The sequence below is a fragment of the Camponotus floridanus genome, unplaced genomic scaffold, assembly GCF_003227725.1.
Source record: "Camponotus floridanus strain SB8 unplaced genomic scaffold, Cflo_v7.5 scaffold19, whole genome shotgun sequence".
Classification (NCBI taxonomy): Eukaryota; Metazoa; Arthropoda; class Insecta; order Hymenoptera; family Formicidae; genus Camponotus; species Camponotus floridanus.
In genome coordinates, this window is record NW_020229314.1 from 2153737 (window position 1) to 2172446 (window position 18710).

Consider the following 18710-nt stretch of genomic DNA (forward strand, 5'->3'; position numbering starts at 1 on the left):
GAAGTTTTCATCGATCTTTGTGAAAGATCTCTCTCATCATAAAATATATTAAAAGAATCTTCTAAAAACATATATATAGGATGTCTTAAAATCATATTACTTTTAGCAATATCTTAAATGGGTTAAGAGTTAAATTTTTTCATTATAAAAATTAGATGTTAGATATATTTATATAGGGGATCATTTAATATTAGGACTAATCAATAACATCTGAGAAGGAAAATTTATCAAGTCCTTTAAATAACAATTTTATTTTATAAAGAAAATGTTTTATATTTCATATATATGTATATAGAATTCTATTAATAAAAATTCAATAAACAAATATTTTTTTATTCTTATTTTCTTTACTCTTCATTAAAGACACACACTCTTCAATACTCTCTTCAATAAAGAGAAAAACAATTTTATAAACAATATATTGCATATGATAAAAGGCAGAATTTTCTATATGCTTATACGAAAAAAGTTATAGGATCATCTTCTGACAAGAATTCTCTTTTAAGAGCTAATAAGTCAAATATCAAAATAGAACACAGAAGAACATTCCTTCGACAGTTTAACAATCATAGAAAACCTATTAGTAAAGTAAATTAACTGTGATTAGATTTTAATAACTGCAAAAGTCAACATCTTAAAAATAAAAATAATTTTCTTTGCAAAAATAATAATATATTAATTTCGATATACTGCAGTTATAAGAAAATTTACGTAAATGTATATCTTGTTTCTAATGTATTTCGTTGTAAATTACTTGCTAAAAAAAAGAATAGTATCTAACTAAATTTACAGACTTATGAGAATGATTGTACGTTCACAACGAGCGCTTTTAGCTTGAAGGAAAATCCAAATGTGTAGATTTTAAAGAAGGTCACACGATATAAATCTCTTTCGAATCAGCTGGTCACAGTTGATTTGATCGAGATCGAATAATAAAGTTAATGTTAAATTGTGAAGTTAATCACATTAATTTTATATAATCTAATCTATAACAAAATCTAATCTATAACAAAAAAATCACGATAACAAATTAATTTTATTGCAGCACATCTTGCTATAATCAAAAAACAATAATTTATATTATCATTATACGATGATTTATATTATCATAATTTATATTATCATTATACGATGAATCATCAAATCTTTCAATAAATATCGATGCAATCGATTTTATAAATAATGTCTAAAGCTGATGAATTCTAAATAATCAAGGCTTAAAAAAATATGCATCACATTGTTTTAATATATTTTCCTATGTTTCAACATTGTGCAAAAAGAGAAAAAGAGAGTATTACTTTCTTTACATATATATCATAATGCAAATATTTTCTACTATAAAATTATAAATAAAAGACGAATTAACATATAATTATTAAGAATTATATGCTCACCGTAAGCATTCTTGATGTATGTTGAAAAACATAATTGAGAATAGGACATGGATCTACAGTCATGATCGATGTAATAAAGTTTAGATATGTGTTTTCACTAAATAGTTTATCACTAAGCCTTGAACTTGAATATTGTCGATAAAATATATGTACTCAATGTTTACTAATAATTTCAAACCAGTATAACGTTACAAAACACGCTCTGTTTTGATATTAAACGCACTGAAATTGATGATGTAGGATTTTTTACGAAAAAAACTTTTAAAAAATTGAAATAATATCTCGGGAAAGAGAAGATTCGCGTAGAAGTCACGTTTTCGTTTTCATATAAAATTCTATATACGCAATTTTATTTATGATTCTGTACTATTTCTGTTATTATTTTCGTCGTTCATCAGAAAATCACACACGCGAATAAGCTCGTGAAGCTCTTGTGCGACCGACAGGACGAATCGATTGAGACTAAATAAGATCGGATTCAATTTCTTTCATTGTACGAGAATTTTGCAAAAACCTTTCATTCGAACCCGTCTCTCCCTTCTTCTTATTTAATGCCAAGTACACATAAATTCCCATCGAATGTCCGCGTCGACCTCGAATACATTATTCTCACGTACGATTGTCCTTCGATCAGCCGTCTTGATGCGACTAACAAACCAAAAGTAGAAAAAGAGAAACGCTGACGATGCCATTCGATTTGCCAAAAACGCTTTTAATGACGCCGGCGTTTTAATAACACTCGTAATAATCAACTTCCGTATGTTTATGAGGTTTCCGATATGAATTTCCGTGTATTTATCTTACAAATTTCAGATAATTTTCTTTCTTTTTTTATGCAAGGACACAAGATCATTTATTTTTCGAGAATTGTTTTCTCTTTTATCTCTCTTAAATAAAAATATTCTTGTTATATATTATAAATATGTGATATTATTGTTATATATATATATATATATATATATATATATATATATTGTTATATATTATACTATATATTATCATAATATAAAATTATAAATATTTATATGTCAGGTTTCCAGTTAATTTAATGATATAGATACATATAATAATATTTTTGATATATAATAGTAATATTTTTATAAAAAATCAATATTAATATAAATTATAAATAAAATAAAATATAATACAATGGAATGATAGTGCATATTTCATGATTTAATTATTATTTGGCAATGTTTCATGTAAGTGTTAAATGAATTTTGTCAAAAGGAAGTAGTAAATGAAGAGCTTCTATTAATTTAATAAAAATAAACAAAAATAAAAACTTAAATATAAGTTTGATATTGTCTTATCGATGTCGAAACACTATTAAATCTAGATTAGTGATTCCCAAAAGAGAACACATTACATTAATAGATAATTATAAATATCCTAGCAATATATAATATATGTGATCGCTTGTCTCGTATATTCTTTTATCTTTCGATGAAGATTTTCTGCGATTAAAAAGAATAAATGTTAACTTAAGGTAGATTAAAATGATCGTTCGAGTGTATCGTAACTATATATTCACTTCGATTATTATGATACGAACATAATTGTGTCCGACAATGTTTACATATGTTAATTTTATGCATAATTCGCTCTGTACCAGGCGAGACAAGCCGCCATCAATCAGAGATGAGAAAAAACATTAAATGTCAATTTTCGTATCTGTTGATGAAGATTTCAGTATAATATATTATGTATTCTTTGTTATTTATTATTACAGGAGAAGAAATCTGACTGATTTATGTGTATTTAATAGTTTTTTAACTGTATTTTAATTAAGATCAAGGCGAAGCGGAAACGGAATCTAGTGAACAATTATCTACGGAACAATTACAAAATATAGATCATTTGTTATGGGCGAGCCTACAAATTGATTTCAATTGCGAACCTGCTACCAACGCAATACGCTAATCGAAATTTTCCGGCAGTTCGAGTAAGAGAGGAGTGTCATCACGGAATATAATGCGTGGGTACAGCGGACGTTTATGTCATAAGTACAGTTGAGCAAAATTATATAATTACATAATTTCGCACAATATTACTTAATATTATGTAAGTCCAATATTTTAATGACATATATATGGAAATGTATGTCAAAACGGTTAAATGCATTATATATATATATATATATATATATATATATATATGTATATAAAATTTTATTATTTTTATTTATCTGTTAAATGACATAATTTTGCAAAATGTAATAATTGCATACTTAAATATAAATTATGACTCGTCATTCACATAACTTTATATATATTTAAATATTTCATTATCATAAAATTATTTAAGCTATGATATATAATCGCAATAAAGATTTCTTCTTCTTCGTGCAATTATCATAAAATACATGACGTATTTTACGAACAAATTGTGCTATTTGACGATTTGAAATAATTCTTTATAAAAATTTGATGATAATACACATGGAAAGTTCGTAAAAGGCAATAAAAACCAGTCGCGAATATTAGTTATTCAAGGCGATCGGGAAATGGCTATCAAAAGATTGCGAAGGGTGACTGCGATCGTTATTGACAATCGCACGGTGTGAAAATGTCTGTCGGTTTCCTTTTACAATGCCGAGATAACGGACGGAAAATAAATATGAAAGTTAATGAGTCTGCTATGAAAATTATTGAATGACAGCACCCGAATGCCGTTTCACGCTGAATGTACTGTTTTTATAATGCCGCGACATTCCTAAACAGAACGCAGCTATTATGAGATTTAATTATATAGCTTACGTCATTTTATTTTTCTAAATCAAACACAATTGCATCGTATAATCTCTTCTATAGCTTTGTATATGTTAAGAGAAGTATTAGGTTTTATTTTTTTGCTTTATACTCATAAATAAAAAAAGATATAGATTTTTTTATGAAAACAAAAATATAAAATTTGTGTTTCTTAAAAGTTTGTGCAGCCATAAATGAATAGAATGTTTAAATCACAACATCTATATGACTATATAAACTAATGTTTATATGATTATTTTTGATGAAAAAAATAGTAATCGCGTTATTATTGCATGAAGAAAAATATAAGTAATGGTTCATAGAATCGTTAAAAAAAATAATTAAATATTATCTACATTATTAAATATGTAAAAATTCACAATTTTAATTAAATCTTCCAATACTTCTCCCTTCCGATATATTCTAAGAAAAAAAATATATAACTTGGATTCTTTTTTTATGTAAAATAAGTGTAATATATGTAATTTCATTAAATTAAAGATATAAAATATCAAAAAATTATCTCATAAATATTCATGACAATTTACAAAAGTAATTTCAGTAAATTTTAAACACAATAATATAGTATACCTAAAATAATAGACATATGTTTAAATGTGAAAAGAGAAAGTATCATATGCAATTGTCTACAATATAGAAAACGCATATCAAGAACCATTAAAAAAGAGAAGTTTTAAAAAGAGAAGTTAAATAAAAATACAAAAATAAATATTTTCAGTTTACATAAAGGGTTCTTATAAAAGTAGTGCTTAATGTTTATATGATGAGTGATTGTCATATCATATCGAATGAAAGTCCAGTTTACGAGCTATTAATTAAGCTAATGTAGAATAAAGTACACATATGTACAAATCGTCCTACTTTCAAATATTTTGAAGCAACATAAAAAACCGACATAATTAACATTAATTCAAGATTGTAATTAACTTTTTCCGTCTATATTATAGATAGAATTATACATTTAAAAAAGATTAATCAATTTAGTTAATTAGAATAAGTAGTTTTGTTGGATTGTTTCGACAATTTGATTAAAATGATTTTTTTTCGCAATTATTGATTCCCAAATTACATTTAACAATAGATATAACAACAACAATAATAATAGAATATGCATTGTTAATTTTAATAATATTAAATAAATTTGTATGTTCTAATACATTTGTTAAGATAGCAATTAAAAAAAAATCGACTTTTAGTATATGAGAAATAAGTTAAATACTATTATAAAATTTATTATTCACTTCTGCATTAATCTGTCATTCATGTGCAACAAGAAAAAGACTAAAATGTCGGAATAAATTTTGCACGAAAAACCAGCTTTTACGATATAAGCAATAATGTTATTTGTGATTTATACGCATATAATCTTCGTCCAAAAAATTTCGAGATTAAGCTTATCGCAGATAAACCAGTAATACAGTTTGTTTTCAACGGTAATACGATGATAACGAAGATTCATTCCTTTAACGCTGTACAAATTATTTATTTAGATGTGCTTTTGTGTATCGTCTTGTCAAAAATTTGGTCATCAATTTAATTGCATCAATGATCAAATAAAAAATAAACTTTAGATTTTATATGAAGTTTATAACCTAGGAATAGTTTCACGAACAAATTGTTATGATACAATTCAAGAAAAATTTTACAAAATACTATAAAAACAGTCAAGGAATTTTTTTGTTTTTTTATTCAATAAATCAATTTTTTTTACTACAAGGAAACAAATTCGAAATCTTAGTATACGCTTATTGTAACTTTCAAATGTTAGCTTTCTCTTTTGTGAATTATTCAATGTTTTAAAGAAAATGCATTATTTACTCGCACCAAAAGAGAAATAAATGGTTTGAATATAAGGAATAAATGGGATTTTTACGAATGATACCTGATTGTTTGCTAAATGTAGCAAGTAGTAAAAGATGCTCGAAATTTCTTTATTTATGAATAATTCGAAGGTCTTAAAAAAATATATTTGTGTGTATGAGAGAGGTCTTCAATTTCAAAAATGTCGAATTTAGATAGCTCGAAATTTGATTCTAAAGAATCGTATCACACAATTGATGAAATGGAAAGTTTATTTGAGTGAAAAAATCGTTGAGGCAGCATAGAGACTTTACGACAGATTAAAATTTCTTTTCCAAGACAGAATTCACAAATGGTAAACGTCAGATCAAATGCATAGAATAATAGAGATTATGTAGAAAAAAAATGAACAATGAATATTTCTTATATTTATAAAGATTTTCTTTTTTTTCTTGTATCAAAATATCTCTTTTCTTTTCGGCTTAAATAGCTTTTAAAATAATAAGCACAAGAACAGGCACTTTTTTCAAAATTATATTTTATATATTCCCATCTGTCTAAAATTGAAAAAAATAATATTGGGTAATAAAAATTGAAGAATTATTTATTTTATTGTTGTTTTACACAATAAAAATATCTCTGCATATTTAAATAATACTATCTATCAAATTTGATAATCAGATCTTTCCTACACCTTTAACATCAATTTTAACATATTTATTATATGCATTTTAACATTTAATACATTTAACACATTTATTATATTTCTCTCTCTCTCTCTCTCTCTCTCTCTCTCTCTCTCTCTCTTTCTTTTTCTCGCTTTCACAATTGAAATTTATTTACTGTAGATAAATTTTTTTTTCAAAATCCGTTCAAATTCTTCTATAGTCTATTTAAAAAACCGATTTCACAAAAAATTTAGAAAACTTCTTAAATCTTTTCTACACATTTTTCCTTTTCTCTTTGAAAAATTTTCTAAGTTCTGTTTATCTATTTAAAATATAAAGTCATTATATTGATAAATATATATTATCTGATTTATCACAATTGCGAATAGATGCTTAAGTAGATGCTAATTCTAATCGGTACATTTCGCAGTAACTCTTTAGGTTTGGTGAAAGGTGAGTTTGTATAGAGTCAACTAAAGATCAGTTATAAATACACACCTTGTATAAATATATATAGTTGCTTTTTCAAACTATTAGTGTATAAATTATGTGAAATAGATCGTAAATAAATGCACGTGAATATGCATTCATAAATTGTTTTTTATTTCTAGCGTAAACATTATGCGAGCAAACAGAATATCATAAATAAACATTTGTTTATTTTGATAAATTTTATTTTAAATGAAGAACATTTGCAAATATATCAATAATATAAATAAATTAATACATTTAACTATTAATTAATAAATTTAACTATTAAGTACTAATATATATTAATATATACTTAATAGTTAAATATTAATGAACAGTGAGTATATATATATATATATATATATATATATATATATATAATATATATATAACAATATTAATGAACAGTGAGTATATATATATATACTCACTGTTCATTAATATATATATATATATATATATATATATATATATATCTTTCTTCTTTTTGGCAATAATTCGATTCATATCGCACATGATTATCGTAGGATGATTTTTCATTTCAATAAATATGATAGAAAATTACAATTTGGAAATCTTAGGCGCCAACAATTTAGATCTCAAGTTGTGATTTTACCTTGTACAGGTCAATGTAAATTAGATATTTCGATATGGCCAGACTTCCAAAGAGAAACATGTTTACATGTTACGTAACTCTAAACTGCATTCCTGACAATTCCATAATCAGACACATTCGCTCGGTATAAAGAAGTGAGCGCGATTAAAAAGCACGGTTATACTGATTTCAACTCTGACCTTTACCTTCGTTTGCTTTTTCAAGAGTCTCTTGATAATCTTGGAGATCGGATTTGGCATTTTTGACTTCGGCATCTTCGCTATCTTTGATTAGCACTGAAAGTCACGGATTGACGCACTTTTTTTCGCTGTCCTTTCTTTTTTTCGTTTACAAAATGGAAGACCGTGAAATTTGTTTACATTATGTTTTAACACTCGAATTGTAAACTCCTCCGAAGAAGCGAAAAATGCGACACACACGAGCGAGTCACAAGAAGAAGTAATTTTTTCACTCTCGTATATATAATCACAATTCTTTAAAAAATTACCATTGCAAGCGTCTCTACTACTGACTCTTTAACTTCTTGATCGATTTTTGTTAATCAATAAAGTGTTAATCAAAATTGCGTTAAATTACTTAACATGATTACCGTTCTCAACCGATATTATTTACGTATACTTTTTATACGACTTTTATGTGACAAACACGAGCTTTACTTTGCGAGGACTACAGCCAGACTGGAGCTTTCGAAGTAAATCTAATACATTCATATAAGCGACGAAGAGCGAGAGGAGAGGGAGGAGAAAAAGAGCGACGCATATTCTTGGGCAGAGGCTTCTCTGACGATTGCGCATTCTTGATTGCGCAGCACGTGCTCCTAGCCCCGTTCTAAACCTTTCGTATCCATAAATCTATTCAGCAAAGTGGAAATTTCTATCTAGTATAGAATAGTATAGAAAAATGTCATTTTGGAAAATATCACTCATGAAACTTTCGCTTAGAAACTTTAATTTTTTAGAAGAAAAAAAAATTCAAAGTTAGAGTTGATCGTCCTTATCAATAAAAATCAGTCAATCATATCTTTTTTTATTTGAAATTATGAAGTTATTGTATTTATTTTGTTAAAACGTATATAAATTATTCAGCTTTCTTTTTTTAATTTATTTAACTGGATGAAATTTTTTCCGACTGTTTCCTTTAATTTTGAGGATAACTTAGCATATAATCATTATTCATTTTGAATTATTTGATATTCAAAATTAATGATTTTTTTAAGCATATGAAAAGTTTTGTACATAATATATTATGTAGATCTTGTACATAATAATAATAGTTAAGCGAAATTTGAGCTGAGTCAGATTTTTAAGTGGTGAATTATACTGTGCTTTGAACGATGAACACCGCGCGAGACATCTAAAAATAAACGAAAGCACGTATTTTATTTTTAAATCATCGGATCGCAAAGTATATGACGGCAGAACTTTTCCAATTGCGAATATATAGATTATTCGCTTCAATTACATCAATAGAATAACACGTCATTTTGTCATTTTTTAAAAAGTATTTTGAGGATATTTATAGATTTTTTGCATTACGTTTTAATATTTTTATCAAATCTGAATTATTTTTAATATATTTGTATTTTCTGCTGCATTTAAAAACTAGTTTCACATTAATATTGCATGTTCTGACGCAATTTCCATTATTTATTCTTGCGACTTCATACTTTTATAATAAATCCCAAGAACTTTGTTATCTGAAATCGATATATGATTATGATCGGTATACATCATATCTTTTTTTGGTTGACAAATTGCTTTCATCCCGAGGTATTTGTGAACGCAGGAGAAAATGTAATTATTTACTTTATTTTGTACTAAAAATTAAGCATTTATTAATTTCTTTTATTTATCTTTTTCGCAAAATGCGATATAAATAATAACCAAAAATTAGATATTTTCTCCGTTTAATTTCATCATCTGTAATACGTCAGGACGCGATTAAATTTTTCATCAACTTTTAAAATTAAAAAAAAGCGTGTGTTCTGTATGCCATAAATAACAAGTAAGTGGAAATATTCTCCCAAGAAATATTATATCTACTACATCTGTGTCAATTTACACCGACTGTGTCAATTCTCATCAATAATGCATCGTAACATTATGCAAGCGTCGGAACAGTTCATAGAGTATGACTCCTGCAACACAAGTTGGTTTATATTATTATATTTCACAAGGTATACGTCCCACAAATACGTACCAAACTTTATTCTTTCGCGTACACGAGTACTCGCAATATTCGTCATAGATCGTTCCATAAGGAAATATTAATATTGATGGCCTTTTAATGTGTGATACACAGCAGAGAGAGAATCAAGTCCTATTATCCGGATATATCTTCTTTAAGAGAATAGAAACGCGCTTTCCACTTCTTATGCTAACAAAGTTTTCCGCTTCGAGTCCAGACATATATATCAACAATGCAATGTTGATGTCTATTAGAATTACCATCTCGCCTTGAATCGATAATTCTCATTATCTTTGACGCGACATCGATTTGCATGAAATCCTGCTGGTCGTGAGAATCGACTAAATATGGAAAGTACGTTCTGCGAATATTTAATCAAGTCGTGATAGGAGCTCACGAGAAGTAGTAAAAGGAAACACTGGAACGTATGGTGAGAGAAACAGAGAGAGAAGAAAAGAGAAACGGTAATAACAATGCGATAAAATATTATGTGCATGCGCGAGTAGAGAGTATCGAATGAGTGCATGCTGCACATTCATCTAGATTCTAGTCGAGTGTATTCTACATCGAGAAGGGGGACAGATGCATGCAATCTATTTTCGACAGTGGTGTGCGAGATTTATTATATAAGAATCGTAAAACAAATCTATCTCGAATAAGGCTCAACCGAATTAATCGTTATATAACACTTTAGAAATTGTTATTAAAGAGGAGAAAGTTTCTCTCATATTATCCATTTATCAGTGTTCCCACGTTATTGAGAATGTGAATAAAAAAGATTTTAAGGAACTCTCTATAAGCAATTTTCTTTTCGTGACAACTAATGTACGTAAATCGTGATCGAATGCTGCACTGATGTACGAACCATCGAAGCGAGTAAAGCGGCTAAAAAAAAAGGGGGAAAAGGAAAAAGAAAAACACAAAACGGTAGACACGGTCGCAACATCGCGTGACAACGCGTCAGGTGCACCCGAGAGTTCTAACAAGGGTCTAGGGTGCGGCAATGTTATCTAAAAAGGTGCATTGTTCAACATCGAGCAATTAGGGTGCCTATGATAGATATCGATCACCGGGCAGGAGGTAGGGATAATCGATACCTCCGAATCCTGGATCTGCTCGGAATCGGCCGATGTGCTCGAAGTCTTCAGGATGCTGTACAGCTTTACGTAGGGGGCCTTGATCAACTGTCGGCCAACCAACAATCGGCCGTCTTTAGCAGATGTTCTCGATCGCGATATCGTCGAGGTTTAACGGGCCTCGGGCGATCCTCGCGTCGAATATCGATAGAATCCGCGCATTTCAACGCGCCGACGACAATCGCGACCAACATCGAGCGAACTTTGATGTTATCGTTAACGGTGACTCATAATTCCGCGAAATATTTGGCGTGTCTCAGCGCGATATGTGATAGCCGGTCGACACGAGGATCGAGTTATTAAAAAAATAAATACGAATGGTGTTGTAAAAGTTGCAAGAAAACGAAACATTGCGCTTTTAAAAAAAGATATCGAGAATAACAACTTCTTTTCTTCAATAAAAATTATGCAATATTGCAAAGATCATAATGAATGATATATAATACATTTTATATTGAACTTGAAATTAATTTTTCTGTAAAAATTTTCGATGAAAGCTGGCAAAATTTTTGCGGTAGCTCCAAAATTCTTCACATTACATATATTTTTGTTATATGAGAAACACAACTTAAATTTCTAATTAATAACTTCAGCAATAATTTATATAATAGACTTATATAAACTATATCAAAATTCAAAAAGATAATAAAAATCTACTATGTACATTTGTCTATTATATATTCATTTATCACAGACTAAAATCCAGAATTCTTAATCTTCAATTAAACGACTTCATAACAAACTCTATCTAGTGTTATCTAAAAAGGATCTAAAAGAATGACCAAATCTTTCTATTATAAATTTCCGTCGTTCTATTCCATCGATATTGTCGCATATTATGACATCCCAGATACGAAGAGTACTCACCTCCCAAGACTCCCTTGTCAACTCGGTAATGTCATCGCCTTGTCCATCACGAGCTTTACTTTCCTCCGTGGAATCCCCACCTTCGCCGCTCTCGTGGGGCGATAATTCTGGCGACAGGTCCGTGTCGGTGTCCGACAGAATGTAACCGCGTTCCAGCCAGTAATTCTCATCCAGTTCGCCGTAAAGATTCGGTACCCACGCGTGAATAAACCTATAGAGATCGTCCACTCTGTAAAGAAACAAAATAAAGAGAATATATCAATTTCATGCATTAAATATCGAAAAAGCGCAAATTAATTCCTTCGAGCGCAAACTTGTCAAACGTGGAGCGTTACCTGCGATGCAGGATGGGCATCACCGCTCTTCTCACGTGTCCGTCGTAAATAAAATCCATCATACCGCTAAACGCGTTCATCACGACCGCGTTCACCCAATTCATAGCCACGCAACCACACGATACTTTAAAGGCGAAAGGAACAATAACGCACGACACGAGAGAGATATAATTCCTCGAGGACGTGACAGACAACGCGCGTCAGCTGATCGCACGACGGAACGCGACAATTCACGCAAAATATCGGAGCAGCAGTCGTTATCAACTCAGAGGCCGATTTCTAACCTCCCGACAATATTTTTAGAAATTCCTGCTGCTGTCGTCTGATCTTTTTTTGTTTAACTCCACGAGACCGTGTATTAGAAATTTATATTAAGAAAAGCTCTTCCTCTCTGCCTTTTGATGGAAACGTGGTGATACACGTGGCATTCTAAGGCGCACAAATGTGCGGGAATACGCCGAAAAATGAACAAAAAACGTGGAACGAAACTACCAGATACGTCGCAAATGTCGAGGCTCGTTATACATGTCACGTGCTGATTCGCTCGCTTGGTACACCTGCACTCTTGTTGTTTCGTATATATGCGTCACGAAACATATATATATATATATATATATATATATATATATATATATATCGCACTCGCATATCGCGCTGACTGAGCATGTCTCACCCAGTCCGAAGGCTTTTTTTCTTTCTAAAAGTTTTCAAAACAAAAGTAAATTCTATTTTCATTCTATTCCGTCAGATATAAATAAAATAAAAAATAAAATAAGGTAAATAAGATAAAATAAAACAAGATACATAAGAAATTATTATCTCTCTTTAATCTGGTTTTGAATCGAAGAGTTATTCTCTGTTTACGTCAGTTATTAAAATAGTACGATACAAAAATAAATTCTAACGTTCCGTTGAAATTTATTATCAAACGTTATTATTAAACGATTTCATGTGAATCATAATTTCTAAAGAGGATATTAATCGCGATAATCTGCTTTCTTATACCAATATCTTTTTATCTGATTTCACATTTTCTATCACATGGTTGAATTTTATTTATAAACTTTTATCTTAATCTTATTTTAGTTTTATTTGAAAATATGCTAGCAGTTTATGTATAAAAAAGATGTGAGACAGAAGAATATAATTTTAATTAACAAAAATGGTGTAATAATTTGTTGTAAATTTAAAAAATTAGTAAACAAATAAGTATATGTTTACATATGAATAACTATAACAAAAATATGTACATACAGAAATAGAAAAAAATATACTTGATATAAAATTTGTTAATTCTCTCTCTGTTTACAAATATTTTTATTTTTTATACAAAAAAATTAATAATATTTTACAGTGAAACACAGAATTTCTCATACAGCGACAAGTCAGTTATTTTACAGCTTTGCATCAAAAGAATGCTTCAAGAATGTTGTATTCTAGAAAAATCTTGGCTCATAAAATTAAAACAAATATTTCAAATCTATATAATCCAATTAATAAGTTAATAAAAATATTTTTTTATAAGATTTAAAAATATTTTTTTAAAGAAAGATATATGATATAGTATATATAGAAGTATATCTTTCAGTATCATTTTATATATAAAGTTAGATATTAATGATATCCATTGAATCTATCACATTTGACATTATCAATGAATCGATTTTTTTAAACACACTTGTAGAAATTAATGAGATTATTTTCGACAACTTTATAATTTGTGATGAGAGAATAAGATATATAAGAATATGATTACTGAGAATTCATACTGATACGTGGAAAAACCAGGTCGCTCCCGCGCGATAAATCTTAATCTGAGTACTCAACCAAGAACGGTCTTAATTGTCTCGATAGAACCGCGATACTGGAGAGTGATATTTGATATTTGTAAACAAGTGGCACCTCGAAAGGTCCTCGTTGTCAACGAGACTTACGCGATATCATGAAATATGTAAATGACTTCGAAATTCTTAGAATCGCGATCGCTATCTTGATTAAACAACAATTCTCAGACTATGTAAATTAGAGATTTTTTTCTTTTTAAATTAAAGCCATAACACTTAATTTTTTTAACATATAAAATAGAGATTATATAAAATAAAAAAGATTCCAATACATAGATCACGTATTATTTGTCCAGAAATTATAATATCCTTTTACTTCATTATTAATATAAAGTACTTACATTTTTTTATTATTCTAATGATTTTGAACACACGTTTAACATAAGTTTAAAGCAAGAAAAACACTGGTAGTCATAAGCCAGCTAAAGCTTGATCAAGCATCAACGATCATATAAATAGAAGATCCGGTGGCAGAAGCGAAAATCTATTTTACGACGTGAAGCATGTGTTGGTAACGTATTTTTGGATATTACTACTCTTCGCGAATGTATGCATAAGTCGACCATACACAAAAATAATACAGATGAGATTTTTCGCTCAAAGGAAAATTACCGGCATGTTCCTACTCGAAAAAACAGCATTCGGCTGTTATATTTATTCTGGCACGATCAAGTGATTACTTTTCGCAAACAATACGATATCTGTAACTCATCTTTTTGGCAACAACTCATTAGTTAGTAAACAAGAAAAAATATATCAGTCTCTTTTTTATATAAATGCAGATTTCAGGAATGTACAAAGAGAATTCTGACTCTCTTGTTTACACATGCATGATAACTTTGGTGATCGCCAGAGCAAGAGAAGCATTAAAATCATAATAAGTCAAAAGTATTATTCCATGATTTTTAGAATTGACTTTTTCAAAATTTCTATAGATTTTTAAAATTTATTTTTATATTTAAATTTTTGGAGTAAAATTATAACTTTTAAATATAAATATAATATAAATTTTATTTGCAAAAAATTTTCAATAATTAATTCATTCAAATAATCCAATATTATTACAAGATATTGTTTAATTTTTTATATATCTTAAGATTGTAAAATTCATTATGTACTGTTTGAAAGAGACTATAAACACTGTAAATAATTAAAATCAAAAGTTTAAACTCGAATCGTTCCTCAACTTGTAACATTTGCATCCTTCTATTTCTCTTTTGTCTTACAAAAGAATTACAACTAAGATCGAAAGGTTACAATGTGAGAAACAATTACCTGTTGCGTGGCACGCTGAACCAGTATTCGGGTCGCAATTTCTTTTTGCCATAGCTCATAATTGGTGTTGATCGAGGTATTTTCTTATCCTTCGGTCTTCCAGTTCGTAGCCTCAGATATAATGGTGGATCTTCGCAAGAACGTGCAGGCCGTGGAATTAATTCTGCGTAATGCGAGAAACATTTATGAATATAGATCGAGTACTCATTAATTAAAAAGAATTACATAATTGGCGGATTTATCTTTATACATTCGATAATCCGCGAATATAGACAACATATGTGCGATTACATCGTAATAAACAAGTTTTGTTACGATAAGAAGTCTGAATTTCTTTAGGAACTAGATCATCAAACACGCAAATACACAAATTTGTAGATCAAAAGTACAAATAAGTTTTGGAAAACGAGGCAAGCACATTATCACAAACAAAGGTGGAAAGATAGAGTGTCAGAGTAAGAATTATTCTGTGAAAAAAATGTTAATAATGATGAGATAGACATATGCATGAATAGTGATTGTATAGATATATATTGTAGAAGAGTCCGAGATTATATTTATACAAAATATACGTGCAGCAAAAGATGGTGATGAAATAGAATAATAATCATTACAGTGATATAATATAATAACAGTTACCACACAGTGTAATCGCCGTGTGTAAAGTTGCGCAAATCATGTTTAATGCATGACAGGAAATAAAAAGTCGCGAATAGACAAAAATGTTAAATATTCGACAAAAGAGACAAATAAAACAGTGGGGATTTGTGACACGAGGAGAAGAGCAAGCTAATACTGTATGAACCTACCCAGGCCTTCGAGTTCGGGAAAATTAGGTGCTTGGACTAGAGGGACAACAGAAACAAATGACATTACTGCATTAGTATGAACCTATTGCTATCTAAATAATGAAACCCGTTGTGCTAATCTGAAATGGATGAAATATTACGAAGAGAAAAAGATAGAGAGATAATTGAGCAATCAATACAGAGAAATATACAATGACATTACTACTAAAACGTTCATAATAATCGAGCATATCACTTCTTGCAGAAATATGGTTTAATTTAAAATGATTATCCGATTATCAGATTATATATTAGAAGAGATTAATATATAAAATTTAAATCTACGCGCGTTTGAAATTGCAATTAAAAAGATATTATTTAAATAGTGCAAACAAGATGCGTTCGCTACATGCAATGCGGCACAAAGGGTTTCAAAATTCTAGAAATGTATTCATATGTTCTGTTTGGAAAGAGATATGTTACAAAACTGCTTGTTGAATTACATCTTTCCGTTATAAGACCTATTTGTTGAAATATATATATTGAAATCAATGTATCTGAGATATATAGACCAGAGTTTATAAGTTAAGATTATTGATTATCAACGAAGAGTTAATTTATATAAAATAAAACATCGCATTATTTTATTACTTTATATTATTCTCCCCATAAATATTTGAGAATGTCCTATATATTTTTAAAGAAATTATATATAGTTCATGATAGTTAATTTCACAATCAATAAAGTGACATACAGATTTGACAATGATAAACAATGATAATCTAAAACAATGATGAACTACTTTTTAACGTACACCAAGAAAAGCGCATTTGGTTATCAATTCCAAATCTATTTGATGATATAAGATGGAGTTTAGAATTTAAAAAATATAAAAAATCATTTTTTTGCACAAACCTGTAATAATTTATAGCCAAAAGCGCTCGAAATTTTGAGACGGGAACAATAAATTGACAAAACAACACTATTTAAAAAGCTGTCTATGCGTTTTCGGGCGAGTGCAGTGCATGATACACCTACTAATCCCGTTTATCATCCTTATCACTTATTAATTTCTTTGCATCATGTATGTATAACTAATCGATACTAATATCCATGATATATGAAAGTGTAACAATAATGAGTGTATTTTGTGTGAAAGGAATTTCTGTTGGAGTATGCCTTCACGATAATCAGACTATCCATTCCAATAAGAACATGAAATATATTATGGATAGGTCTCTATATGTGCAATAGCGATACTTACTGTCGAAACTCACAAATAATTCTGGCATATCCTCGACCGAGACCATACTGCGATAATCCAATCGCGGCGCCATTGTCGAAGTTTTGCTACCTCGACTGCTGTCGACGCTGCTGCTGCCAGAGGATGTTAAAGGTTGCTGTCTAATAAAGGTACCTACGGAAGAGCGTCTGAAAAAAAATTTATAAAACACGAAGTTATAAAAAAGAAAAGAAAACTTCCTCTCATAAAACAACGTTACAAAAATTTTTGAACGACAAGTATATGTTAGTCAGCTATCAAAAGTGTTCTATTAAGTTCTTATTATATATTTAATTTGCACATCCTTGTAGTTCAAAAGTAATATATATATATATATATATATATATATATATATATATATATATAATACACATATTATAATAACAATAGGAATTAACAATAAGAGACTGTGTTCAGTATATAATAGGGAATAAGAAATTATGTGGCAGCTTGAGGGCTACTAACATTGTGTTAAATTGATCATGTGGTGGCTGTAAGCGATCTGGAGAATAGCAATAAGTGTCTATCGCTGAGTTTTTGGCAAACAGTATAATTTACCTGAAAGCAGGAGTCCTCAATCCCGGAGTATCTTGAAACTTAAGAAACAATGGAAAAAAAAAGAGCGTGTAAGAAAAAAAAATATTTTAACTGTAGAATCCTCGGAATATTTGTGAAATTCAGATAATTGTTAGAAAAAAATATGTATATGTATATAATCTTTTTTATATCTATATCAGGCTTAATCAATGTAGAATGTTTAACAGTTACAACATTGAGAGAGAATTCTACAGAAATAAAACATTCACGAATCGATAAGATAGACATGAAAATGGATCAAGTAAATCGAATAAAAATAGAAAGGATTGCAGGAACAAGGGAATACAACAATGCAAGGTTATGTCGGGTCCAGACTCACCCGATGAGGCCTCCTGGACCAGGTGAAAAATTGCCGAAGTCCTGAGAGAGAGAGGAGGCGGTAAGCGGAGGAGTTCCACCCGCTCTACCGCCACTCTCTTCGCTGGGGGTTTTAGCAAACAGGCCGGAGCTAAAGTCACTCACCAGGTTGATCGGCGAGCTTTTTTCCACCACCATACATATTTTTTGTTAGTTATATAAGAAATGATATTAAAGCGTTAATAAGTATCTATATTTATATCGCAAGCAATGTAAGCATAAATATCTTGAAGTTTCACTCTCGTCATAATTGAGCAGTAATAATTGCCAATTTTTTTTGAAATACTAAATTGATTACTCTTAATGTACCTTCATACTTAT

The 18710-nt window shown here is 29.3% G+C and overlaps 1 protein-coding gene across 13 annotated transcripts in view; it reads right to left on the reverse strand.

Moving 5' to 3' along the window:
- The window catches only part of LOC105248174 (TLD domain-containing protein 2), a 124019-nt gene that overhangs the window by 7996 nt on the left and 97313 nt on the right, over positions 1-18710 (reverse strand). For 8 of the 13 annotated variants that reach the window (XM_011252889.3, XM_011252864.3, XM_020026439.2 and 5 more), the window contains 5 exons: positions 18352-18510; positions 17418-17584; positions 15365-15527; positions 11911-12139; positions 11005-11091 (listed from right to left, as the gene is read on the reverse strand). In XM_011252889.3, coding sequence (XP_011251191.1) covers positions 11005-11091; positions 11911-12139; positions 15365-15527; positions 17418-17584; positions 18352-18510 — 805 coding nt within the window. Of the gene's footprint in view, positions 1-7905; positions 8406-11004; positions 11092-11910; positions 12140-12245; positions 12532-15364; positions 15528-17417; positions 17585-18351; positions 18511-18710 lie in introns of those variants that run through there. The other 5 variants (XM_011252837.3, XM_011252829.3, XM_011252847.3 and 2 more) reach the window with 5 other exon arrangements.